Source organism: Danio rerio, chromosome 15 (assembly GCF_049306965.1).
Source record: "Danio rerio strain Tuebingen ecotype United States chromosome 15, GRCz12tu, whole genome shotgun sequence".
Classification (NCBI taxonomy): Eukaryota; Metazoa; Chordata; class Actinopteri; order Cypriniformes; family Danionidae; genus Danio; species Danio rerio.
In genome coordinates, this window is record NC_133190.1 from 21591279 (window position 1) to 21618073 (window position 26795).

Sequence of the window (26795 nt, forward strand, 5' to 3'; positions counted from 1 at the left end):
TCACCTTATTCTCAGCTGACGAGTGGGCGCTGCCATTTGAATCTTTTTGTCTCGCGACTTCCGGTCACATTCACTTCCATTCATTTTTTGACGTTAACAACTGCTCGTTACGCTGCTTGATGTTGCAATTTAATATTTTCTTATTATATTATGCTACTTGGTCTGTGTAGTCATGCAAACATTTGTTTGTTGAGCAAGTGCTTTGGCCATTTTCTGCCGTTTATTATTCCTAGTCATTTCTCCCATAGGCGACTGAATTGGAAGTTCTAAGACAATCGCGAAAACAGGCACACTTGCGCATTTTAGAATAAGGTCAATAACAAAACCAGCAAAAGCCTAATGTGTAATGCGAGTTGATGCTACTTTCCTTATGATGAAAGCAATAAGTGATTTTATCATCAATATTTGTATAGCACAAAAGTTCGTAACAAACAAAAACATAAAAAAACAAAATCTTATATGAAATGTTCTGCCTTGGTGCTTTGTTTTCTTTGATTGTTCACCTACACCAGTACACAGCGGTAAAGTCCAGCATCTTCACATTGGCTCACTGTCTTGACAAGTAGTATGACTTTCGTCCTGGGAGAACTGTAAAACGGTGGCGGCGCTATTGACGCATGCTCAGGGTCTATCTATATACCTGTGGCCTCAGTACTCATAATAGTTAAATGGATGCCAAGCAACAGTCACAGGTGTATGGGTACTGTACAACAACTTCAAACATGGCTCAAACAATCAGAATCAAGGACTGGAAATATTTGTTTTAAAAACATGGTTTTGTTAAAAAACCTTTTCAGCTTTTTATGACAGTTATTATGTAACATGTTTTGTTTGGTATGTACAAGTCAGTGGTATAGCATAGTAGTGTACAGAATAGCAGTGTTTCTCAACCACTTTCCTGCACTGTAAAACCCAAAACATTAAGGTAACTCAAACCGCTTGAGGAAACTGATTGCAACAAACCATTTAAGTTCAAAAGAAACTTAATCCATTTGAGTAAATGAAACAATCTGAGCACAGTAAAACCCAATAAATGAAGAGAACTCAAACCAACTGAGTACTGTAAAACCCAATAAGTTAAGGCAATTTAAACTGTTTGAGGAAACCGATTGCTACAAACCATTAGAGTAAACTAATCTATATGAGTACGGTGAACTTCTATTCAAGATGAAGTAATGAGGTATTTAATTAACTAATTACCCTCAACACTAAGTTAAGAAATCTGTTAAAATGAGTAGAATTAACTTTCAGTCAATTTTGAGTTAACTACACTCATTTCATGTGATAAAGTTGACTGTTGGGTTAAAGTGTGGAGGACCACCAACACTGCATGTTTTGGATGTCTCCTTTGTCTACCACACCCATTACAGGTCTTTCAGTCTCTGCTTATGCGCTGATGATCTGAATCAGGTGTGTTTGGTTAAGAAGAAATGGAAAATGTGCAGAGCTGGTGGTCCTCCAGAAACATGGTTGAGAAACACTGCTGTATAATTGTCTGATTAGCACACTATTATTCAAAGCATCTTTTGTATTCCACAAAATTCATACTGTTTGAAACTACATGATTATACAATTTTACGTTTTTGTGATGAACTATTCACCCACCATTATAGAATGATAATATTAGAACACTTTATCTTTGCAATTGGGGCAGCGCATGGTGGCTTAGCGGTTAGCTGGTTTGAATCCCGACTGGGTCAGTTGGCATTTCTGTGTGGAGTTCCTTCGGGTGTTTTCCCACAGTCCAAAGACATGCGGTATAGGTGAATAGAATAACGTGTGTGAATGAGTGTGTATAGGTGTTTGCCATTATTGGGTTGCAGCTGTAAAGGCATCCTCTGTATAAAACATGCTGGATAAGTTGATGGTTCATTTTGCTGTGGTGACCAATGATTAAGGGACTAAGCCAAAAGAAAATGAACAAATTTCCATTTCCAAAGCAAAAATGACACCATCAAAATGTTAACCAATAATGAGCAGAGCCTGTGTCAGCTTTGTATTTGGCAAACAATTATCATCATCGTTGTGAATCAGTTAAAACAATTAATATTCAGGCATATGCCAAGGCGTTGTCCGTGAGATTTATGCCAAGGTTATCTATTCTGTGTTAGTCACTTCAGATAAACAGGTGTGTGAGAGGGAGTTGTGTTAGTTTAAAGACTCTGCTCCTTGATGAATGTTTACTTTTATATATGACAAATGTATCAGTCATCCTGGCAAACTATTAAAAAACACCTTTCCTCAACGGCATACGATATAAACAGTAGGTCAAATTACCCAGTCAGATTTACCATAACGCAATAGTGGCCTCTAGTGGCTATCACAGGTTCTTAAATAAAAGATAACTCATCAAGAACGCACTCTCATATATTTTTTTATTATATCAAAATACAAAAAGTTTTACGGGGTTATTACATGGACCAAAGCGTTGGAAAATGTCAACCTAATAGAGCTTGCCAAAATGTGCATATCTGGGCATCTGGTGATGTAAACAATGCAAATTGAACGGCTCCACTATACAGAACTTCAATTGGGCTGTTGAAGACAGCACGCAGACATACACACACATACACACATTTAACACTCTATGTTTCATTCCCAGGTCTGGTACTGATGTAACTCTCAAGGACAATTCATTTGTCAGGGTAGCATATTCTTTTTGATTAGGGTCTTATCCTAGAAAATAATGCAAGAAAATAATGATCAAAACAATAGAATAAAAATAATATAACAATGCAATATCCTTTATTCTTTAAAAATGCCATTGCTTACTGCAGGGTTGTTCCCTTTTAAAATCAAGATGCTGAATCAAAGTGTCCAGCTGAGTTATTGTGGAGGTCAATGTCATAAGTTGGTAGTACAGATACGAAACATCGTTAACATTTACTCCTAGCAGCATGAAGACACTCCAGGCACCATATCTTAAGATCTGAGTATGTGGAGAACGCCCATGAAAAAATACTGTTCTGTACTAATCAAGGACGAGAAGATATTGAGGCACACTGCACCTTGTTTGATAATCAGAGTTGTCTAGCAATTTCTTGGAGAATTCCTTAGCAGTGGCAGAAGAATCAAACATTACATCATAATAATATTGTACATAAGGCTTTGGTACAGCACCATACTTTTTAAGAATAATACCTGAAATAAATGAGATTACTTAACAAAAGAAGCCTCTGATCAATCATTCAATCAGTCAATCAAATACATCTCAAAGAAAAGAACAAATAATTAGTGATTTTTTTCTTCTTCTTCTTCACACAAGAACAGTCTCTAAAACATTTCTTGTATAGGATGATCAGAAAGAAAGAACAATGTTTGCCCAGAACACATCATTAAATCAGAATCTGTAAACAATATACAACACAAATTCAAAAGCACACAAAAATGCAATTTGAAATATGCTTCCAATAAGCTCTAAGTATGAGGTTTAATGTTAAAACAGTCGTAAATTAGTGCATAATGCAGTATTACATTCTAGGTTTTCAGTGCTGGTTAATATGAACAGCAAAAAAATCAAGAACAAAAAAGTTGTAGGCCTACATTATCTGAAACGAGACAGACAGGTCCGAAAGAGTGATCTTGATTATGTAAGGTTAGTTCTGTTCAATTAACAAATCAAGGAAAATAAAGTTTCACGAAGCACCATAAGAAGTAGTAAGCACAAAACTGATTACAGGCAATCAAAAAGTTGATATGACACTTCCTGCAAATGAGCCCTCTCTTATAGAAGCAAAAAGGGGGCGTGTCTACCTGTACAGTATCATATATATATTCAATACCAAGAGAAGCTTTTTTCAGTCTAGTCGGGTTCTCCCTTCCAAGAACAGAGGAGCTGAATAAAATGCCGTCAATCACCATCCACAGATATACCGCGACCTCCAGCTTATTCAGCCTGACAGCTTTATGTGAGGATGCATCGCTCCACTTGTCCAAGAAAAACACTAAATAACAGAAATGTCGCGTCAGACCGCCACCTGCTTGAGTTATCAGGCTCTTTCCATGCTAAACGAAAAACTTACTACTATACCGTGTGTACATTTCATGGATTTTACATTGATATGCTGCCTCCTCAAAACTGGCTAGTTCTAAATACGCGGGCTTTTTTTTTTTATTCATGGAGGCAGCAAACGCGTTCACGCGATAACGTAAGCACACACTGAATGTCAAAGCCGAACTGTATTTAACACCTTTTCGTACTGAAAGATAGGACCTGCCACGTGAGAGAGGTTTTATTGCTTGCGGTCCTACTCACAAGGAAAACTTGACAACGGAAATCACGACGGAGCTAAGTAAGGTTAGTTAAAGACAGAGGACTGTGCGTGAGTTTGTGTGTTAACCTCTGAACCACAGCACCACGAGTTCAAAAAGACATAGCACCAAGTCATAATGTGTACAATGTGCCTACATCTTTGCACGTTATATTTCTAGATCATGTAAACATTATGTGGTTGTTGTAGGACTTATGAGTTCTTGACAAGACACGTAGCAAAAAACAGAGTTATGTCTAGGTTTATCACTTCTCTCCTGACAGCTAAATCAAGGCAGGTAAGTAAGAATATCTAAAAATAAACACTGCCCCTTTTCCTTTCAGAGACTACACCATTAAAGCAGCCTTATGATTTGAAACAAGAACATTAGTTATGACGAAGACGTACATAGAAATTAGCAATGGAGTCTGCTGAATAGCTCAAATAGCTACTGTGAGATGTTTGAGCGTTCATTTTCATGTCGATGATAGCTTAAAATAAAGGAGGGAAAGATAAGACAAAGTAAACAGCCCTTTGGGCACTCAAGTCAACTCTTATCCAAACTCAAAATGGCTACTACAAATCTTTATACACAGAAATTCAATCCCAGTGTTTCGTGCTTCCAGCCTTATTCAAGTACTGCATGAGATGTCATTCACTTAATAATTTTCATCTGGAGAAGAAGATTCATTTTGGAGTTGATCGCATTGGCAAGTAAACAAGCTCTAAGAGAAAAAACATCACATTGAAAATAGTCAGATAAATCTGATCTTCTAAGAGCAAATCATACATTCACCATCGGTTAAACTAAACTAGCACACGCTCGATTAGCTTTCACTGTAGGTAGCAGATCAGCAGCTGTTAGTGAACTCTAGAGACGATAAACATCCTTCAGGAAATACTAAACTCATCATTAATTCAAATAACACAAACTTTGCTATGTCTTCAGATGAGCTGTGATGGATGACAAGTAGTAAAGATTACAATACAGTTGTTTTCAGAAAAGGTCAAGCTACTTTTTGAGGTTCACTTTTGTAGGTCTTTTTTCACTGATTAGAATATGGACTATTTCACCTACCTACCTATGTTATGTTGATGTCTTCGTTAGTCTGCACAATATCTACTGTACTTCCTTTGTTTACTGTTTGTCAAAAGCAACACGTAACAAATTTTACTTCAAGGAAGTGACAGAAAGATTAATATTGCATTTCACCACTTCTAACTACATTTGTGCAAGACAAGGACCAAATAATTCTACTTCAATTGAAATACTACATTTATGTCATTTCAAAAAAAAATTTTTTTCAGCTGGGACTAATTTTACCATCGACCGCATATAAAAAGTGCCTTAAAGCTGTCCCAAATTTTTTGTCAAAAATAAAATCAATTAGTTGAAAAATAAATAAAGCGTGTTTTTGGTTGCATCTGCAGAAAATTCAAAAAAAGTTCAAACACTGATGCAGGACCGGTCTAATATGGCAGCCATTCTTTTCAAGCTTACAATTTCCATGATATTCTGTGCTTTATTCTTCGTGGTTAATATTTTTTAACAAATAAATTATTTTTGGGCTTCCCTCAGGTTCTGTAATGTCGTCAAAGCTTTGCAACAACGGATACAACATATGTCATCCAAACTGACATTTGCTAGCTTGCACAAAATATGGTAGAAGTGCTGAAATATTTTTTTTTCAAATATTTATTCCTTTTCTCTCTCTTTTTTGAGGTATATTATGTAGAAGGAAGAAAAGAAACCCTGTAGTAACTATCACGTCTTAAGAGACATATTTACACAGAGCATTTAACTCTATCCTTCACAATATACACAGTTCTGACAATGTTTTGACAAAAAAGTAGCCAGCAATTTTTTTTCCTAGCATGTAATGGAATGCTATTTTCTTTTATTAGTAAACAAAAAGCTTTTGTCCTGTTCTTTTCTGTGTCTTCTAAAGGAGTACCCCGGTACGTTTTTCCTTTTTGTAAATTTACAGAAAATACAGATATGTGTAGTATATTGTGCCAACTGAAGAACATAATAAATCATATCTAGTTTCGACTGATTATAAAACAGTACTGAGAGCTTGTCCATTGTACATTTTTGCGAATGGACAAGAAGATGATCTGCCCCACTAGATAAGTCTGAGGGTCTCTCAGAGGAGAGATCCATAGTTTGAAGAGACAGGGTCCATACTGGCCAGGAGGAATTTTCTGTCTTCTCTCGGGTGAAGCCAACGCAGCAGAGAGGACAGATGGAGACAGGGGTGCTTTCTAAGTGTACTTTTCCACTTTTTCTTTGAGGGAGAGCTGAGATGTTCTCTTTGCACAGAGGCCTGAGATGCATGAGGCTGCTGGGTCTGAGAGGTGGACATATCTAAAGACAGCAGAGCAAATTAGACACAGCTACAGAACAGATTTGTACATTTTAAGAAGACGATGTGAGTTTTGTCTGTGCATGCAAACGTCCGTGCCACTGTTGACCATGTAATAATGAAACTTACCTGTCCTTTTCTTGAATCTGGAGTTGTTGTTCTTGTTGGCTGATGATTTCTTGGCTTTATTAATACAATAATTAATCAGTGCTTCAAAACTCTCAGACCCTGCAGGGACTCTGACTGCACCTAGATGCTCCCTGTGAGAGACAAACACAACGGTGCATTAATTCACCCTGCCACCAGGGTGCGTTCCCATCCACCGGCCTGATCAAACTGAGATTTAGCCTCCCTCAGGGAACATTTTGGCTGCCCAATGCCAAGTGCAGTGTTAAAGCCTTTGTGACAAAAGTACCATTCCTTCAGTGCAATTAAGCAGTTAATCACCTTTTGGCGAAATGCAAGAAAAGCCTTGTTAGATGTTATTTTTGTTTATCAAAATGTTCATTTAATTGGTCAATTTTCATGCGCATAAAAATAAACAGCACATTTATTTTAAGATAAACCAAAGCTCTTCTTCATTGGGTACTCTGCAAATTAAAGCACACTGTATTAGTTCAGTTAGTCGGGTGAGTTTAATTTATTATTTCTGCCCAACTCATTTACTACAGAACACACCTAAATTAGCATGAATAAACCTTTACCTCATGATGTACACTGCTGCCATGCTGCCAGCACTGTCCAATCAAATAACAATTAGCCAAAATCTCCTGTTTCCCAGTACGCACACTGGTTTCCTATCAAACTGACCACAGAGGTCATGTTTCCTGTAAAGTGTAGTCTTTTATCGCACATGCCATTCCTCTATCATGGCAGAGATCATGACACTCAAACGTCCATACTGAAGAGTCAGCCAACAACTCATGGGTTCACAAGGCACAGAAACACAAAGCGTTTACAGACAGTCTTCCCTGCTGCTGAGGCTGTGGAAAGAGAAAGTGAAAGTGATTAATAGAGGGGGGGAGGTAGACATGACTGAACACTAAAGTCCGCCACATCAAACACACTCTGGTTACCATGAATACACTGTACAGTGGCTTCACCATGCTGACAGGAGAAGAGATGGCAGGGAGGGGAGAATGGCCAGTAAAGAACAGTCACATAAAAGAAAGGAACCAAACCACTAAGACGACAAAATGTGACAAGAAATTTTAGTTTGAGAACTGCTGTTACTGATTCGGCATTGAGGAAGAGTATTTAGAAAAGGCATGCATGACATTTTTGTACATGGAAACAAAGTTTTAAAGGGGAATATCCAAGTGTGCCTCTGAAAAGGGCGCAAGTGCAACATTTTCATTAAAAACCTTCTGTGATTACAGAAGTGCTTTGAAAAGCATTACTAAAAAATGGCATCGTTTACAGTATAGGCCACCAATAACAGAACATATGCTAACCATGTTTTGTTTTGTTTTTCCAAAAAAAAAGAAAAGTTATATTGTGCATTGTTGTCATGTAAAAATATAACTTTTAAAAAGTCATTCCCCTTTAAATTAGAATGATTTAAGACCCCGCCTGCAAACCCCTCCCCTTTCAGACATGGATTCGACCCTTACCTATTGTGGTGAAGAGGACCTGGTCACAACAATGCTGCCCAGATAGCTGAGATCAATCAAAAACAAAGAGGGTAAGGCTACCAGAGTCTCCAGAGAAATGCGCCGTCTCTACTTTAGATGAGAATGAGTGTTGCAAGAGATGAGTGCACACTCATCCCTGGCAACGAAGGCCGCCTAAGAAGGCCACCATGATGGTCAAAGCCCTGAGTTAGAGGAAGTGAGAGAAATGGAAGGAAATGAGCTGGAGAGGGTGAGTGATGTGATCAGCCCACAAAAGAGGACAAAGAAGGAAGAGCCATGGGATCATCATGGATGCACTAGAAAATCCTTAATTATGAAAAATGTTATACACTATGATTATTTCCAATATTAAAATTACACTGCTTTAAGTTTAAATGAGAATAGAATTTAAAGAAAATAAAAAAAGGTATGGAAATTTATCCTGTGAACCCAATAAGGAGTTATACTGGAGGACATGGGCATTTGTGCATATGTAAATAGTTTATAGTAAGATGTATGTAAAGTATTTTTATCAAAAATCACAAAAGCATGAAAGCATTGCTTTTGTGGCACAGATGATGAATAACAGTCTCCTTTGTCATTTTGGAGCCTCCAATGGTACGGTTCACCTACCCTGGAGAGGGTTCTGAGGGGAGCATCTCCTCATCTGTCCTTCTCTGAGATGGCATCTGGCCGAAAGCATCACTGCTCTCCGCAGGGGGTGAAGGGGACTGGGAGGGGTAGCTGGCCGCGGCTGTGGCAAAGGCCATGTGGGCACGGTAGCTGAGGCTTGGCCGTTGGCCGCTCTGGCCTTGGGTAGGTGAAGTGGCAGGGGAAGAGGAGAGAGACCTTCGGGAGAAGGAGACACTGGCAGGGTGACGGGCACTCTCGGGCATCTCTTGAGAGCGGGAAGACCGCAGGATGCTGGGGCGGGGAGGAGGGCGGACGAGAATGTCTGGAGAGCCGGCATGTGAGCTAGGAGGTGTCTGGGTCAGAGGGGAGAGTCGTGACGGCTGCAGGACCACTTGCTGCAGGCCGAGATCCATCTTTCGAGCTGCCCTGGGGCTCATCCAAGGCTGGGCCTCAGACCTCCAGCCGTCCGAGCTCTCACTGTGCAGTGTGCTTGGGCTCCCCATGCGGGTCGTGGCGCCTGAGTAAGGCAACACTGGTACACCCATACCATGGGCAGTGTGTCTCAACTGCCCCAGAGTCTGGGCCTGTTGCATAGTTATATGCTTGGCTGAAGGGCCCTGAGGCGGGAACCTGCCGGGAGATCTGCTCAGGTGGGTTCTAGGGGCCTCCAGCTGGAGGAAAGCAGAGCTTGAAGGGAGCTGAGAGGTGGTGCTAACTGTGCGACTATGGGAGGGGTATGGTGGGGGCTCGGGGAGGTCCCGGTGGAGATATGAGGAATGACGAGGTGGAAGTGCGAGACGGGGACCCTCCTGACCCAGAAAGGGGAAATCAGGAGGCTGCCAGATCTCGGTCGAGCGAGAGGAGGGAGGGCTATGCACCAGAGGGAGGGCGTGGCCGGAGGCACCATACTGATGGATCCTCAGCTCCTCCCTCTCCTCTGGGATGGTGGGATGGCGAAACGGCCCCTCAGGGGGGTATGAAGGTGAGGAGGACATGGCAGAGCTACGTGGGCTAACATCAGGCATGTAAAACGGAGGGTGAAGCTCCACTTCAGCACCACTACCTATATAGCCATAGAAGGGGCCTGGAGGGAAGACCCTGTGAAAATGGGAGACCCGGCTCTGCCCTGTGGCCTGAAGCCGACTACCCTCCGAGATGCTCATACCTTCCATTGGCCTCTGGAACCGGGGACTGTAGGCTGGGGGCTGCATGTAGGACTCCTGGCTGGAGGACACAGGGGAAATCTGGGGCCTGAGGGTGGCCATGACTGGGGGTAGGGGCCCTGGGTCATCATTCTCCTCATCTGATTGGCGGAACTCAGGATACAAGTCTGATTCCTCCACAAAAGGAAAACCCTCAATGCGTCTGGGCTTGAGGGATGAGTCGATGTCATTGGGGTCCATGACGAATCGGCCATCAGGTCCACGGCTGATCAGCTCGATGGGCGTGGTGACCTCAGCCTCGTGCTTGGACACGCTGTACTTCTTACTGGTTATTGCTCTCTTGGTTTTCTTATAGAGGGAAAGCTCTTTCTCTTTCCTGGGGCTTGGCAACTTCTTAACGTAAAGACCATGACCACCCACACTGGCCAGAGATGGGGGCCGGGATGAAGCGATGCTCTCAGGACTGATCTTCCCAGAGGAAAGCCTATCAATCAAAAAAGACACGGGACTTAGAAGTAAGCCCTGGGGAATACAAATCTTAAAATCAGCACAATCTAACCACTAGAACCACTAAAAGACGCGTGTAATACAAAATAAAGTAATGATATAACCTTTTCTTGTGTATTCTATCTGCTTTTTGTCAAAAAAATTAGGTGTAATTTGTCTTTATCCACATCATAATAGTGATTACATTTAGCACTGACTGCCATTCGAAGGCCATCTACACTAGTACAACCAAACAACATGTCAGCATAAGACATTATAGATATTAAAAGGACATAGAAACACATGTCAATACAGGCACCAGTGAAATAAAGATGATCAGCTAAATTATATCTTCACCCAGTCAAACAAATGTCAAAATCGGGAGCAGCTGTGGGCTGAGATTGTCTGTTCCCCCACAGAAGCATTTTAGCTTCAGAACACTAACTGAAAACATGCAGCTACAGCAGACAGGCGCTTACTTGCGCCTGCTGCAGAGAGAGATGCAGGTGCAAGCACTCACTGAGGGCTGGTGGATGGGGGCCTGTAGCTGCTCCTGTCTGGCTCTTCCCAGTAGGGCTCAATGCCAGGCAAGGGGGTAAGAGGAGGCCTGCGGTGACAAAAACACAATAGAGACGGGGCAGATTCGGCCGTCAACCAGACTTTGGTTCCACACTGCTATGTGGAAATGGGTGGGATGGGAGCATGAGACTGCAGCTCTATGAAGACCGCAATGGAATCAGATAAGAGCATGAGTCCCAGTTTGAACTGGGTTGGAGGTGCTACCCTTAATATTTATTTTTCCTTAAGCTCTAGTATAATGTGAGTGACATGCTGCCATGCCTGCACTGAACAGTTCAGAGGAGCCAGGGGATAAGCATTGTGTTTATAATATATTCTTGTGCTATTGAAAGGTTCTATCAAAATCTTACTGGACGGCAAAAAAAGAAAAAGCTTGAAAAGATTGCTTGTAACGGCAAATCAATGCATCTCGCTGCTGAAAAGCAGAGGTAGGCACAGATGCATTTATAGCAGCCACTTTAGTGACCACTGAAATCCTCCTCCATGCATCCCTCACAGTAACACAGCAGCTAGGGTCAGCTGTTTGATTTCCCAAACTGAACATGCTCTCTCGCTTTCTACCTCAAGCCATGTGCCCGGTAGTCAACAGATTTGCAAAAGTGCAAAGTATGATGGATGTTCCCATGCACTGGTACTTACGGAGATTCGATGCTTTTCCTTGTGTGCGTAATCGATAGTGGTGGGTCTAATGAAAAATCACACAATGCCACAGCATGACAATATTCTTCAGATCTTCATCGTAAACACTGCAATGCTAAAGCTAGTGATATTCAACACGACTGAAATAAAGGTAGTATTTTTCTAAATATAACTGTATAGTGATATGCAATGACAGTCATGCAGAAAAAAACAGAAATAACAGTTTTGTATGACTCACCTCGCTTGCGTTTGAGCTTGCGACGATGTTGCTTGTTGACGAAACATGCAGCAAGCGTGCTGAAGAGGATGGCAGCTGCCAAGAAACAGATGGTGGCCACGATGCCGGCCACTACTGGCTTGGCCAGCCCTTCGTCTGAGATCTCTGTGGGAGGGAAGGGGTCTGAGAGAGGAGACACACTCCAGAACATGAAATTAGGATGGAAGAAAGCAAGCATGTATTGACAAAGCAGGTTAGCATGATTACAGACTGTCATTCAGTTAGTGTGCATCATAAAGCAGACTATGTAGGGTTAACACAACTGCAGCCTATCTAATCAGAAGCACCATGCATATTTAGATTGAGGGGGCATGTGGCTTTCCATATTTTGACTTAATTCATTTTTGAATGCAACTTCCAAACACAGAGTTAAATTTGTAGTAATTAAGTATATTGTAGATGTGATAATTAAAACTCATTTGATGTAGTTCAGTGTTTTTCATTTGTCACAAAGAAATCATGATGTTCTGAGATGTTAAAATTAGCAAGGGCTGCCACTGATGCTCCCTCCAAAAAAATAAATGCATGACACTCTCTATCAACATCTACAGTGCACAGCAAATAAAAGAAGCATACTGTATGACATTAACTACAATGTGCAGCAGGGGGCAGTGAAGCTCTAGGTGGCTAAAGCAATGGATTGGTGCATTTTAGTGACGCCCCTTATTCTCACCTGTGCTTGACACTCCCACCACATTACTGCTCTCACTGACAAGATCATCCATTATAGCTAGTGCTCGGAATTCATACCAAGAGTCCTGGGAGACAGAGAAACAGGTCAGTGGGTCACAAATCCTGTGAGGCCAACAGGTTGAAGTGTTGGATCCACCAACATATTTGGAACAAGATCATTTGCAGCAGACTCTTCTGTATGTCAGACTGAATTAAAACGACATCCTCAGAGCTTTTTCAGCTGTAAGGCATTTACCCCGCTGCAATTCTCTCATATTACTTCAGCTAATATTTATCAAAGGGAGTTATTATTTCCAGTCTACTCTACATTTAAATGAGTACATTTTCCATGGATGTTTGTAATAATAATAAGTACACAGTCAGTTATACCTGAATAAGATCTCTTGCTATAATCTCAGTCTCAGTGGCAGGAATCAAGTCATCCAGAACCTCCCACTTTTCTCCAAGACGAAATTCGATGACGTATCGGTCAATTGGTGAAGTGTGATTGGCTGGAGGAAGCCATGTTAACAATACACCCTGCTGTGTCCGGTTGGCTGTGAGGCACCGTGGTGGAGTTAGAAGCACCAGTGGTTCAGGGGTACTAATAGGGTACCCTAGGAAAGACAAAGGAATGATGGGAAGTGGTCATTCAGAGGTCCAATACACAGCATAATTTGTATGAAAGTATCACTTGCCTCCTGTAGTCACAGTGACTACCTCACTGAAGGGGCCGGTGCCCAGTTTGTTCTGGGCCAGCACACTGAATTGATAGGCAGTCTTTGGCTCCAACCCCTGAACCACTAACCACATCTGAGAGCCGGGCACAGGTATGGAAAGCCAATCATGGGTTCCTACGTCATTCTTCACTTTTCTGTTGGATTGTAACAAAAAGTTGCATTAACAATGGATTTTATATCTTAGTTGAAAACTGTTCATCAGATAAAGTGTTCATGTCTCTTCAGAAGATGAAGATAAAACCACTTATCTTGTTATGAACATTTTGAAACATCAGAGTTTTAGGGTGAAATTAAGGAATAGAATCATAGTTGTTACAATAATTACTCTGAACTTCTTTAAAAACTATTGATTATTAAATCACATATTTCTTGAAATATAGTCAAACCCTCTAGTTTTTCACGATTCCGCGATCTCTGAATCCAACGAAAAATAAACAAAAAGTCGCAAATTTTTGCAAACCTGCAAAATCCGTAATTAAACACAAAATAATCGCAAAAAAAAAAAAATGTAAATATTCTCATAAAACATCTAAATCCAAATCATATAATCAAATTATTTATTTCAGTTTGCATTTAAAGAGCCCCAATTATGGGTTTTGGAAAATGACCTTCCATGCACAGCTCTAACACAGCTCTAAGTGAATGAAAATATCCAGCTGAGGTTTAAATTTAAAAGTGCAGCATGTTTAAAACTATTGATTCTTTAGCGAAATATTTGACTCAGAGTTAAATAAATGAATCGAGTTGGGTTCGGATCTTTTGTTTGTTCGCATTGACTTTGATACAGTACATCACCAAATATGTACTTCCAGTTCCATTAAATTGTGCACGCGCATTCCCTCCACACACTAGAGGAGGCGTGGGGGATCACGGGACTGATCATGATGTGAAGATGACGATCACTTAGAAATTGGGATTCGGCTGCGGGTAATTAAGGATTAAAGCTCATTTTCACAACAATACCACAGTATAGCCAACCCAGTGCTGTGTTTGTTCTTGTCATTTTTCTGATTTTTGATACAATAACCTACGCTGCAACACGGGATTCATCGGCCGTTTGCAATTGAAGGAGCAGCAGAGACTATGGGACTTTGTCAGACTTTGACAGGGATTGAATCTGTAACTTTTACAGTTCATATGGACCAGTTTCTTCTTCCTCTAGATCATAACTTGTAAATGTCATTAAAATTGTTGACTCATTTTGTATAGTTTGCAAACTATGTGTTTAATTGTGTGGTATAACCCAATATTATCACCTGCACCCTCACAATCATGACATTACATGCAGTATGGGGCAGGGGAAGTTTTCAGCTTGTGTTGTAAGTAGACGCGGTGAAGCGCAAGAGATTTACATCCGAAGTCATAGAAAAGTAGAGATATAGACATCTTGTGGCGCGAATTGGCCGTTTTGTACATTTGATGTGCTTCAGGCTGCAAAAGAATGTTGGGAGCAAACAGAGCAATGGAACAGACAGGTGGAGATGAGATTGATTCAAGGGTGACAGCCGCTGGATGTGACCGAATTGAAGGACATTATTTGTGCTTTACATGTATGGCTGATATTATGATAAAAATAAAGAAAAAAAATTAAATTATATGATAAAAATAAGAGTAATACAACCTTCCTTTGGCTTAATTCATACCGATTTAGATCTTATTTTGTCATGAGACCAAAAAAAAAAAAAATCTTTAATTTTTAAGATTTGTGTCATTGTCATTGTTTAAGATTGCACACCTAACATAGTAGGCTACCTAATATAGTTAGTACGCATATTTCTTTTACATTTATATATATATTTTTAATCACAAAATTGTTCGCAAATTTCTGCAGATTTCCGCCACAAAATCAGTCATTTTTATCGCAAAAAATCACAAAAAATATTGTGAAAAACTAGGGGGTCTGTGTAGTGTTTGAGCTTAAATGGTTATATTGGTTTACTCCATTTACAATCCATATAAGTAAAATGATTTTACACAATGACAAAATAAGACTAAAACAAGTCACGAGTACATTTATAAAAAATTGAGGAAGGAGCTATATTAAATGCAGGTTCTGGCATGACTTACACCGGGCCGTACCAAACCGAGAACGTCTGTTCAAATCCTCCGTCATATCCAGGTTCCCAGGAAACGTTAGCAGAGCTTGTGGACGCTGACACGTGGACATTAGTTGGCGCATGTGGACTAGTGCCTGAAACAGGGTTATTTTTAATTGGTGATGTTTCCAAATGCTATTACTATTGGTCATTTTAATGGCTATTACCATTAAAATGTACCACACTATGTTTTCCACACTGATAATCTGAAAGGTTTAAATAAACCACTATTGCCAAGTATTAAAATGTACCACACTATGTTTTCCACACTGTTTGTACTATGTATAAATGAAACCTCAAATAATGTAGCTTGTTGAGCTGACACACTTCTACGTAGCTAGAAATTTGCACCAATAAAAAGAAAAACATCCTTGAAACCACATAGTAATGCCCTGTCAACTATTCCTAAGCCCCTATAACTGCTTTGGTGAGTTTTGAAGAGAGAAGGTAATATTGTTATCATATTTTATGTTCCTCCAGTACTCGGGCAGAAACTATTGAGTGTTAATATCAACAAATTAATCACACACCTAACAAAAGCCATTAGTAAATTAAAATTTAGTAAAACAATCGATTATGTGTCATTCTTAGTATAATGGTACAAATTCATATTCACTTATAAGTGGAAGGGTCTTGTTAGAGAAGACGACTAGGAACTTTGTCTATTTATAATCACAATTCTTAGCAATTACCTCTAACGCCCTATTCACACGGGGCGTCAGCGTCAACGCTTCCCATTCACTTTGAATGGGTGACGTCAGGCGTTGCCGAACTGCATTGTGGATCCGTCGGCGCCGCTTCAGAAGCGTTCCTCGCTGCAGAAGTTGGGACCAGCTCAACTTTTCAAGCGCCGACGGAAGCGTCAGCCAATCAGATCGCTGTATGCAAATACACCAGCTCAGACAGTGGCCTATTGCTGACTGAATTTCATTGGCTGACGCTTCTATGACAATCGTTTCAGCTCCAACTTCAGACACGCCCTCTGTCAAGCGTTAACGCTGAAGCCCCGTGTGAATAGGGCGTCAGTCTTTAAGGTTTAGGTCCAAACGAGCTACTTTTCAGAATAGATTTAGTCTTTTCAGATGTGACTGGAGAGATTTATGAACCTCCTCTCACTTACGTTTTCAGACCAGATAATGAACAAACTGTGAGTATAGACTGACCCAGTCTGATAATAGCAGGAGAGAGCCGAACGATGAAGACACTGAAGTGGAGGATGGATTCAGGAGTTCCATCACATCTCTTATCGGCACCTAGCAGCTGCAGAGGTTCTGTTAATTGCTCACTCATTAAGCATAATCTTCAGACTGCCATGACACCAGTCTATCACCAAACAAATAACTTATGTGCGTGTGTGTGTGTGTGTGTGTGTGTGTGTGTGTGTGTGTGTGTGTGTGTGTGTTGTATGCCCGCTCACACATCACTTGTCATCCGAGGGCTAACTCACAGACGTGAAAAAAGAGTTAGAGTCCTGACAAGCAACACAGCCCCCCTACTGTAATGACTCACTCGTGCAACTTGGCTGAGAATTGTAATGTCCTAGCCTACCCTTCCTGTCTGGCAAATGTTGAAAAATCACATATCCGACATACTTTCTGTCCGTAACAGAAAATAATGCAGTAATTAAATTAAGTAATTAATTAATTCATTCATATAGATAGATATATAGATAGACAGATAAATAGATAGATAGACAGACAGAAAGACAGACAGACAGACAGACAGACAGACAGACAGACAGATTAGATAGATAGATAGATAGATAGATAGATAGATAGATAGATATAGATAGATAGATAGATAGATAGATAGATAGATAGATAGATAGATAGATAGATAGATAGATAGATAGATAGATAGATAGATAGATAGATAGATAGATGATAGATGATAGATAGATAGATAGATAGATAGATAGATAGATAGATAGATAGATAGATAGATAGATAGATAGATAGATAGATAGATAGATAGATAGATATCGTTTACCTATTACAAAAAGGCGTGTGCTGGCAGTGATGCTTGTTACGACATTGGTGGCAACACATTCCCACTCCCCATGATCCTCTTTGCTCAAAGAGACAAACTGTAAGCTACCACTTGGTAAGAGGTTGTGTTTACTTCTGCTGGGCTTCCCAACCTTGACAAAGCACAGTAACAGTAAATCTTTGGATAGCTGAAAAATATCATACTTGTGTTGGGTTGTTGTACCTTTCTCCACTGTATGGTTGGAATCTCAGGGTCTCCAGAAGCAGCACAGGGGATAACCAGCTCTCTTCCCGCCTCCTGACGGTACTCCCCCCCGGGCCTCACATTGAAGTAAGGGGGGTCCTGGGGTCACATGAAGACATTTAAGAACGCAAACTTTCTTTCTGATATGATCTCGTTAAGATGCACTGACTCACCTTTAGCACCAGAGTGGCCGGAGGGGACTGTCCCATGGTACCTAGGACATTGTAAGGCACACAGGTGTAGGTGCCAAGGGAGTCTTCAGTGACCTCTGCCACCCGAATGCTTCCATCTGTCATTTGGCTCCATCCAGGATACTGGGAGAAAAGCAGTGATGTGGAGGGTTGTCAAATAGTTAAGAGTCTTGACCTTTCAGACTTCAAAAATACACTCATTTCAGACCTTCTCAATTCTGAGGGGGTACCCATCTTTCTCCCATCTGACTGACGTAACAGGGGGGTTGGCATCCACTGGGCAGCGAATGATTCCTGACAACTTTCTTGGGACATAGATGACAGGTGGCATGTTCACAACACGGGCAGGGTCTGTAGAGAGAGTATGATTCGAACAAGAATGAAGAACTTAGGGAATAAACATCCAAGATTCATACATGTCTCAGCCTACATTTGTGTGAAATGTAAAATATGCCGATCTGGGTATGTTTTGTTGCATGTTTTATGTGACAAATCCAGTAGAGGATGCTCTGTTTGTTTGTGCTAATCTGAAATACATTATTTAGGGTTTGTTTTGTTGTATGTTTTAGATCACATCCACAAGAAGATGGGGCTTGTTGTATAGATAATCTAGTGAATGACTGATCTCAACCCAACTAAAACTGTTCTCATAATCAAACTTTACGGTTGTCAAAAATAACAAGTTCAGTACCAAACGCTGCTGAAATTTTATTTTTAAACAGGCCATTTCCTGCTAACAAACACAGATACATGGACACTGGAGTGTTTGAAAGCTGTGTCGATCAGCTGCTCTGTCTATGAGCTTACATAAGAGTGATTCGCTGATGGATCAACTGATTAATGCGGCATTGAAGCAATCCACACAGGTAGCAAAGAGTTATGGCCTACATATGGATTTGACATAATGCCTGGCACAACAGGCATTCATACGGCGCTGACATACAGCATGTGGGCCAAACATGGCCCGGGTTTTGACGAGGTGGCACCTCTTCAGGGCAGCACCTCTTTAAGGCGGCACACAAGACTAGGGCCAGATAGCATATTTAGTATTTAGCCTAGATGGTAAAAATGTATATGTGGGTCCTATCTTGACAAAGTACATTTAAAAAAAATTTAAGCAAAGAATAAATTCTACCAATCTGTTTGCAAAATGCTTCATGGGTTGTTCAAATTCATTGCAGTTATGACACCAACATATTTGGCCCAGTTTAGGCCCAGTTATGGGTTATTAACTTGGCTGAAACTTGGCCCAGATATGGTCCATGTTTGGACCTTGTATGGAAGCCAGAATTTGTCCAATCATGTATCATAATTTACTGCAACATGTGGGCCAGATCTGGGCCAGAGAAATTTTGCTATAAGGGCAGTGTTTGTGTATCTGTGTTTGCACTTGGTAAACAGCGGTAAAGAGTGGTAAACCGATGACCTTCGTGGCCAATCACAGTCATATCTGTTGAGCATGTGAACACAATGGCTGAAAAAGGTTAGCGGGAAACGGACATTTTGTTTAAATTTCAGTACCGATTGTTACTAACAAAGTTAAAACTTTTGTCAACCCTACCAAGCGAACTGCAGTCACCTCCTAGATTTATTTAAATCTTACTTTACTTTTATCTTTTTTTTTTTCTGGAACCGTGCTTCATGCATGACACATCATACCATGTTTGCTATTCGGTGAGTTTGTCCTCCTGCTTGGTAAACTTTAGATAGATCGTCAAGTCGGCTCATTTAACTGCCCAAAAATCTCAATCTTCCTTTTTTTTGTTGCATGTTTAAATATAATCAGGAGCTTGTATGACAGCAAAAATCACACCAGGCATTGGGGGTCATTTCAATTTGCCTAGAATAAGTACACACAAAAGAGCTGCAATGGGGCACTGATCTGTAGGACTCTGTACTGCATAATAGCACAGAACTGAAAACATTTTGTCACAGAACTGAAATAATTGATTCTATTGTGCTGAGTAAGAACGAATTTCATCAAAGTTTCTTCAAAACAGTTGCATCATAATGACGTATGAGTGCTTAGAACTGGAAGTAAAATGCATTGTGAGTGCAAGCCAGAAAGGAAGCAGAGAGGGGACTATCATGCTCTGGCACAGTATAAAGCAACCGTGACTAGAGTGAGTACACCCATTCACACATTTTTGGATGGACTATCCTTTTAACAGATGTCTAGTTTTCAGCCAAAAAGAAAGCATGTTGATTTCAAGATGACTGTAAACTTAAATCAATTTTGACACCCCACAAAAAAAGTAATACAAGGTATAGAATATAAATATTTGCTGCAAAATCACAGTGTTTGGGAGGCTGTGTAAGTGATGTGTTGTAACGGAAGATGTAAGTGTTATTTAAAGCCTTTCCTGTGAAGTTCTCTCACCTGCAGCAGCCCTGAGGTGTCGCTGACTGATGTAGCACAACCCCAACGGCACAGAGGAGCGCCTGCTAATGAGACAGCCAGCCACAGCTCTGCATATGACACGATATAATGTGCTTTTCCACAGATAATCGCTTCTCTCTTTACACTACGCTGCTACATTTCCCCCCAGTTCATTCATTAAGGCCGTCCGGTCACCCCTGACCTCTTTTCTACTGCAATGATATATTGGGTCACAGTTAAATACTGTACTGGGTGGTAAATTCAGAGAAACAAGCAATCTTTTTTACTCCATTTTCATCTGAAGATTTGTATTACAAATGACGATACACATTTTCACTACGCCTTGCATTTTCATCCTTTAGCAACAAGCACTGTTTGCTTCAGATGTTTTTATGTTGCTGTAAGCCAGTATAGTTTTTATTAAAACCAGAATCTACAGAAAAAAGTTGCTAAATAAAGTATACTTTGATATTATATAGGCTACCTTTTTAACTAATTGTATTAGCTAATCATTAGCTAATTTCATTTAACTAATATTATTTATTGTAGTAATTAAATTAAATAATATTAATTGTATTAACAGTACTAACAGTATATGTTATATACTAACATATGTGACCTAACATATGCAATACCCAGAAACTTATTGTAAGTGTCAAAATCATTGATTGTTTTTGTATGGCAAAGTTCAACAGATCTGAATAGTAATTTTTGATTAGTAATGTGCATTGCTATAAACTCAATTTAGAAAACTTTTAAAGGCAAATTTCTTCATGTGGCTCAAATCCGGCCCACACCAGACAATTACATCCAGCCTACATACCGCATGGAATGATGGCACTTGGACGGTCGGCTCCTGATTGCCAGATCTGGGCCAAAATTCAAACAAATTAACCAAAACTGGCCCTATTATTGGCCACAGTTTGCTTTTATTCTGGCTCAGATCTGCCCCACACCAGACACTTACATCTGGACCACATACTGAATGGAATGATGGCTATAGGGTGGTCTGTTCCAGTTTGTCAGATCTGGGCCACAAATACACCATAGCAATACCACATATCAGCCAGAATTCAACCAAGTGATCCAGAAATGACCCTATTAACAGCCATATTAGCCAGAGTTTACTGTGCCAGATATTCACTAAAAGTGGTCCACATATGTTTTAAGATAACTGGGCCACATTTGCCATATTTTCTCTGGGCCACTTTAGGCTCAAATCACCAATAGCCAAAGCCTACTCTGCCGAATATTCATCAAAAAATGTCCACATATTTTTTTAAAGATAACTGGGCCACATTTTCTGTATTTTCTCTGAGCCACTATAGGCTAACAGCCACATTAGCCAGAGTTTACTGCGCCAAATATTCGCCAAAAGTGGCCATCATATGTTTTAAAATGACTGGGCCACATTTGCCATATTTTTTCTGGGCCACTTTAGGCTCACAGCCGCATTAGTATTACGCATTTTGTCAACTGTGGCCCACATTTGTCCTCCATCATTTGAGCCAAATTTTCCATTTTCCACATCGGCCACATTAGACTCAAGATTACATTTTGCCATAAGGGTCAGCTATTTGCCTTAACTGGCCCATATATGAATTGGAATCATTGACCCCCTTTTGCCATTCTACAGGTGAGCCACTTTAGGTTCACATTCATTTTGTCATGGCCAAAGGAAAACCACCAGTGCTGAATAACTACCTAAAGTTGCCCACATTCATATGATATCTGGGTATTTATTTATTTATTGAACCCTCACATTGCTAGTTTTCAAATAGTTGTATCTTGGCCAAATGTTGTCCAATAAGAAACCATACACCAATGGATTAAGCTTAGTCATCCAGATTTAATATGGTGCATAAATCAAAATTAAAAAAAATAATATACATTTACTATTGGTTTTGTGGTACAGGGTCAAATGATATGTGGTCACACATTTGCTGTGCTATAATGTCTCATCCTTTACAGCTGTCAAGATTCTAGCTTTTTAAAGTGACCACAGGAAGAAAGGCTCCTCCAATCTGTCCTCAGTGCAGAGACAGACCGACAGACACAGAGAGGCAGCTTAGATCTCAAACCCTCTAGAGAGAGGCGGCAACTAGAACATCTCAGATGCCTGCCAGCCACCACACCATCTCAAAGAGTGTAAATAGCTCTGTCCCTGTACATGACAGATACCAATTACCCACTCTGATGATGGCATACTTGACATAAAACACCTCAAAGACACACAGGACAGTGACTGAGATGCAGGCCTGGTTGGTTGTGCCGGCTGTTTATGGCAAGACAATGCAGGTGAGTAGAGGTAAAAATAACTAATTGTTATCATTGCCGTTGCAGATTGATTAAGTTGAAGAATTGCAAAAAAGGTTTCTAAATTGTTAATTAATTATACAAATGTACAATTTTAATTATATGCACTGATTAATATATTTCTAATATATATTAATTATATATTAGAAATATATTATATATTAATTATTGTATATTATTAATTAATATATTTCTACCAGAAATATCTGAACATTCTGAAGTTTTGTTTTTTTTTTACATGTAGAGGCAAAGTTGGAGAACGGATTCTGTGAATCTGACTATCTTTTTTTAAATCAGAATATACAGCAAAGAGTCATGTTTTTCTTTTCTTTTTGTAAAATATAAAATGCTTTGTATAAAATTGTCTATAATCAGGTGATTACGCTCGAACATATTAACCTGTATATATAAAGCTTCAGTATACAGAGATGATTAAAATTGAGATTATTGTACTGTACTCCATTGGCAGCTGAAGGAGATATTTATGCAGAAGGGATAAAAACTAATTTTGAAAAATAGTCTTAACAATAAGTATTGTAATTGAGATTTACAGACACAAATTGAGAAAACGTAACAAAAGAAACCTTTAAGTAATATACTGCATTATTTTCATTAGACTGTAAAAAAAAACACTTTATACAAAACAAAATTAAAAACTCCAAATTGATAAGTGCATAAAACCCTAGGTATTGATAACCTAGTAACCAACAGTAAACAAGGCAAGCATGATGGAGACAGCTGATTAATCATCTAGATCAGGGGTGGCCAACCCTGTTCCTGGAGAGCCACCTTCCTGCAGATTTCAGTTGCAACCCATATCAAACACACCTGCCTGTAATTATCACGTGGTGTTCAGGTCCTAAGTAATTGGTTCAGGTGTTTTTGAAATGGGTACCATCTGAATTCTTCAGGAAGGTGGCTCTCCAAGAACAGGGTTGGCCACCTCTGATCTAGATGTAAAGTTTGAATTCATTTATTCGGCAAATGTACTTCCTTTTAGTATCTCCTATTCACATTAAAGATGCAGTTGGTGATTGTCTTGAGAAAAGTTTTTATTGTGCTGGTTAAAAGTCTCTTCATATTCCAAAAGTATTGGAAAATTGTCGGGCAAACAATTTTCACAATTCTTATAAGTAGCCCAAACTCTCTCTCAACAAATGTAGATTTGTACATCTGCACATGCAGTCCCTGATTGGCTATTCGGGAGGACCGGGAGAGTTCCCGGTTGGCCGGCAGTTTTTTTTTTGGCCGTGAGGGCTGGTGTCCCTAGCTGCTTGCACTCTCAGCAGTCACACTTTTTTCATTTATTTATTTATTTGACCATAGCCACACTCTTTTTATTCATTATTTGTCGCAGCTCCACTCTTTTTATTTATTTTTTTGCAGCCCCATGAGCAAAATGCAGTCTGCAGGTTGATGATGATGACAGCGTACTCCAGTTTTGGAGTTACTTTAGCATGCTGCAGGAAGGACGACACCATGGCTGAAGTATTTATTTTAGACAGGTAATGTTATAATTTTCGAAACTGTTTTAGTCACGCAAAGCTGATGTAGATTGTGTTGTTTTATGAATGGGTTATATGCATGAAGGTGTTGTTTCGTCACATCAGTCTTTCAGCGGAAGATTTCAGTGGCTTTTTTCAATTTCAAAAGGAACCGATTACAGAGTAAATAGCGCTGTTCTGCCTAGCCTGCTTTACTGAGGTGAAGTTGGTTTTATATTCACATTGGTTGAATAATGACAACCTGTGACACGCTTCCTATAATGTTTACCGTGCTACTTTAAATATTAAGTCTGAAATAGCAATGTAAGTTTGGCTTAGTAAGAAGTATAATTCCTGCACGCCGCCGGCCAACCACTAAGCATATAGTAGTTGCTTTAGGACAAGCACGAGAGAGTTTGACCAGCAACCCTTGCATGCATGAAATATTTTACATTATGAAAAGTTTTTCTTGCTACATAACTGTAAACATGCTAGATATAATATAAATATAATATAAAGTACTGTAACGTTTTCTAACTGGCGAATGACATGATCGAATGGATTGTCTACTGTCATTTTTAATGAGCGCATTTGTGTTTCAGGAGGCGTGGCTTTAGACAGCAGGGGAGGGACTGTGTTTCAAAGATATTATGCTAACTGGTTAGCATTTTTGCAGATCACCTACTGCACCTTTAACTCTTTTTCACGCTTTTCAAGCTTAAAAAACATTATTGGAAATTTGTCATTTCATGACAAATTTGTCATTTGGTCATTGTCAACTCGTTTCTCATGCGAAGCTTCAAAATCTACATTAACAAAGAGTGATGGAAAGCCAACAACAAGAGGTTGGAGGTGAAACTCACATTGCACGGTCAGGTAAGCTGAAGCGGAGGGGGAGATGCCCAGGCTGTTACTGGGGCTGCAGGTGTATTTCCCAGCATCCTCTGGCTTCACTCTGTAGATAATGAGGGTTCCGTCAATGAAGATGCGCACACGAAGCTTCAGATCACTGCACAGAAGAGAAGAGAGATGGCCTGTTTGAATAATGCCAAAACAGTAAATGTGTTTGTACAACAATATAGGTGTTATTATAGTTTTAGACAAAAAATGGTAACAAAATCACAATCAAGAGTAAATTTAGGTGTGCAATTATGGACTTTTTTGTTAGTTTTAACATTTTTTTATGTAAATCTGCAATTGTGAGAGGAGGTCATAATTGTAGGTTAAGAACAGCTATTATAAATAAGTCACAATTTTTCTATAACAATTATAATTAAGCCATTAGTTGCAATTACGGGAAGAAAAAATGTTCAATACAAAGTCACAGTTTTGTGAGGAAATTATAACTTACTAAACATATTAAATACACAATTATGAGAGAGAAAATTATTAGAAACAGACACATTTCAAAGTAATACAAATAAAAAATATGAATAATAATTGCTTAAATGTGAATAATGTTAAAATGATTAAGGAATTAGATTTATTTTTTAACAATTCTGAAATACACTCACCGGCCACTTTATTAGGTACACCAGTTCAACAGCTCGTTAACACAAATTTCTAATCAGTCAGTCACATAGCAGCAACTCAATGCATTTAGGCATGTAGACATGGTTGAGACAATCGGCTGCAGTTCAAACCGAGCATCAGAATGGGGGAGAAAGGTAATTTAAGTGACTTTGAACCTGGCATGGTTGTTGATGCCAGACAAGCTGGTCTGAGTATTTTAGAAACTGCTGATCTACTGAGATTTTCACGCACAACCATAGGGTTTACAGACAATTGTCCGAAAAAGGAAAAAGGGAAAGTATCCAGTGAGTGGCAGTTCTGTGGGCGTGGCAGTGGTCCTGCCTTGTATCAATGGTTCAGGCTGGTGGTGGTGGTGGTGGTGGTGGTGGTGTCGGGGGTATTTTCTTGGCCCATTAGTACCAATTGAGCATTGTGTCAACGCCACAATATGGACTAAAATCTCTGAGGAATATTTCAACTACCTTGTTGAATTTTGCCACAAAGGATTAAGGTATTTCTGAAGGCAAAAGGGGGTCCAGCCCGGTACTAGTAAAGTACCTAATAAAGTGGCCAGTCAGTGTACAGTACATGTGAGAGATCACATATTCTTAATATAAAGATTTATTTGAGGTAAGTTTTTTTTCTCTTTCTTTTCTTTTCTTTTTGAATGACCTGTTTTATGGTAATACTTTAAATTCATTGTAACTTTTAATATGGCTGGTGGGAACTGGCATTTAGCTCAATCTCTAGCTTCTTATATTTGGTCATATAAATTTTACATTGCACTTTTCCTTTAACCTTTTTAAATTCATCAAGACATCATCAAGATCCCCAAGCAGTAACACTCATTGCCCCTTTTGAAGCCCCTTGATTAAGATGTACTCTATGTGCCTTAAGAAAAACAAAATAAAATGTTGATTCTTCTGTTCAATTTTTCAAACATCAGTGTCCAATATTTTTTTACACAAAGTGGTATGTTGGCCAGCAGTCTGGATATTCCCATGACCATCCGTCCGGCCCCCACAGGTCAATAGTTAGCGGAAAGCGTTATTTCGCAACACTTTTCTGGCCTGTTTCCACAGAGAGGAACAGACTATATCCCTGCGTACAGGAGGTCAATACGGCCAAGCTTAGGGGAGTCAGAACAGCTCCTGGCTCGGCTTCAG

The 26795-nt window shown here is 39.7% G+C and overlaps 1 protein-coding gene across 41 annotated transcripts in view; it reads right to left on the reverse strand.

Moving 5' to 3' along the window:
• Positions 1 to 2358: 2358 nt before the first annotated feature.
• igsf9ba (immunoglobulin superfamily, member 9Ba) overlaps positions 2359 to 26795 on the reverse strand; it is a 108612-nt gene continuing 84175 nt past the window's right edge. Inside the window, exons 7-23 of one of the 41 annotated variants that reach the window (XR_012390788.1) lie at positions 24981 to 25126; positions 18146 to 18288; positions 17920 to 18060; positions 17726 to 17845; positions 17504 to 17654; positions 15486 to 15609; positions 13377 to 13552; positions 13069 to 13295; positions 12680 to 12764; positions 11968 to 12111; positions 11730 to 11775; positions 11032 to 11118; positions 10028 to 10509; positions 8230 to 8275; positions 7321 to 7599; positions 6746 to 6876; positions 2359 to 6618 (exon numbers count right to left, since the gene is read on the reverse strand). Coding sequence is in view for 6 of the 41 variants with exons in the window: in XM_021466382.3 (XP_021322057.2) it covers positions 6398 to 6618; positions 6746 to 6876; positions 8863 to 10509; positions 11032 to 11118; positions 11730 to 11775; positions 11968 to 12129; positions 12680 to 12764; positions 13069 to 13295; positions 13377 to 13552; positions 15486 to 15609; positions 17504 to 17654; positions 17726 to 17845; positions 17920 to 18060; positions 18146 to 18288; positions 24981 to 25126 (3607 nt within the window). In the remaining 35 variants the exon portion in view is untranslated. Of the gene's footprint in view, positions 6619 to 6745; positions 6877 to 7320; positions 7600 to 8229; positions 8433 to 8862; positions 10510 to 11031; positions 11119 to 11729; positions 11776 to 11967; positions 12130 to 12679; positions 12765 to 13068; positions 13296 to 13376; positions 13553 to 15485; positions 15610 to 17503; positions 17655 to 17725; positions 17846 to 17919; positions 18061 to 18145; positions 18289 to 24980; positions 25127 to 26795 lie in introns of all 41 variants that reach the window. The other 40 variants (XR_012390775.1, XR_012390774.1, XR_012390784.1 and 37 more) reach the window with 40 other exon arrangements.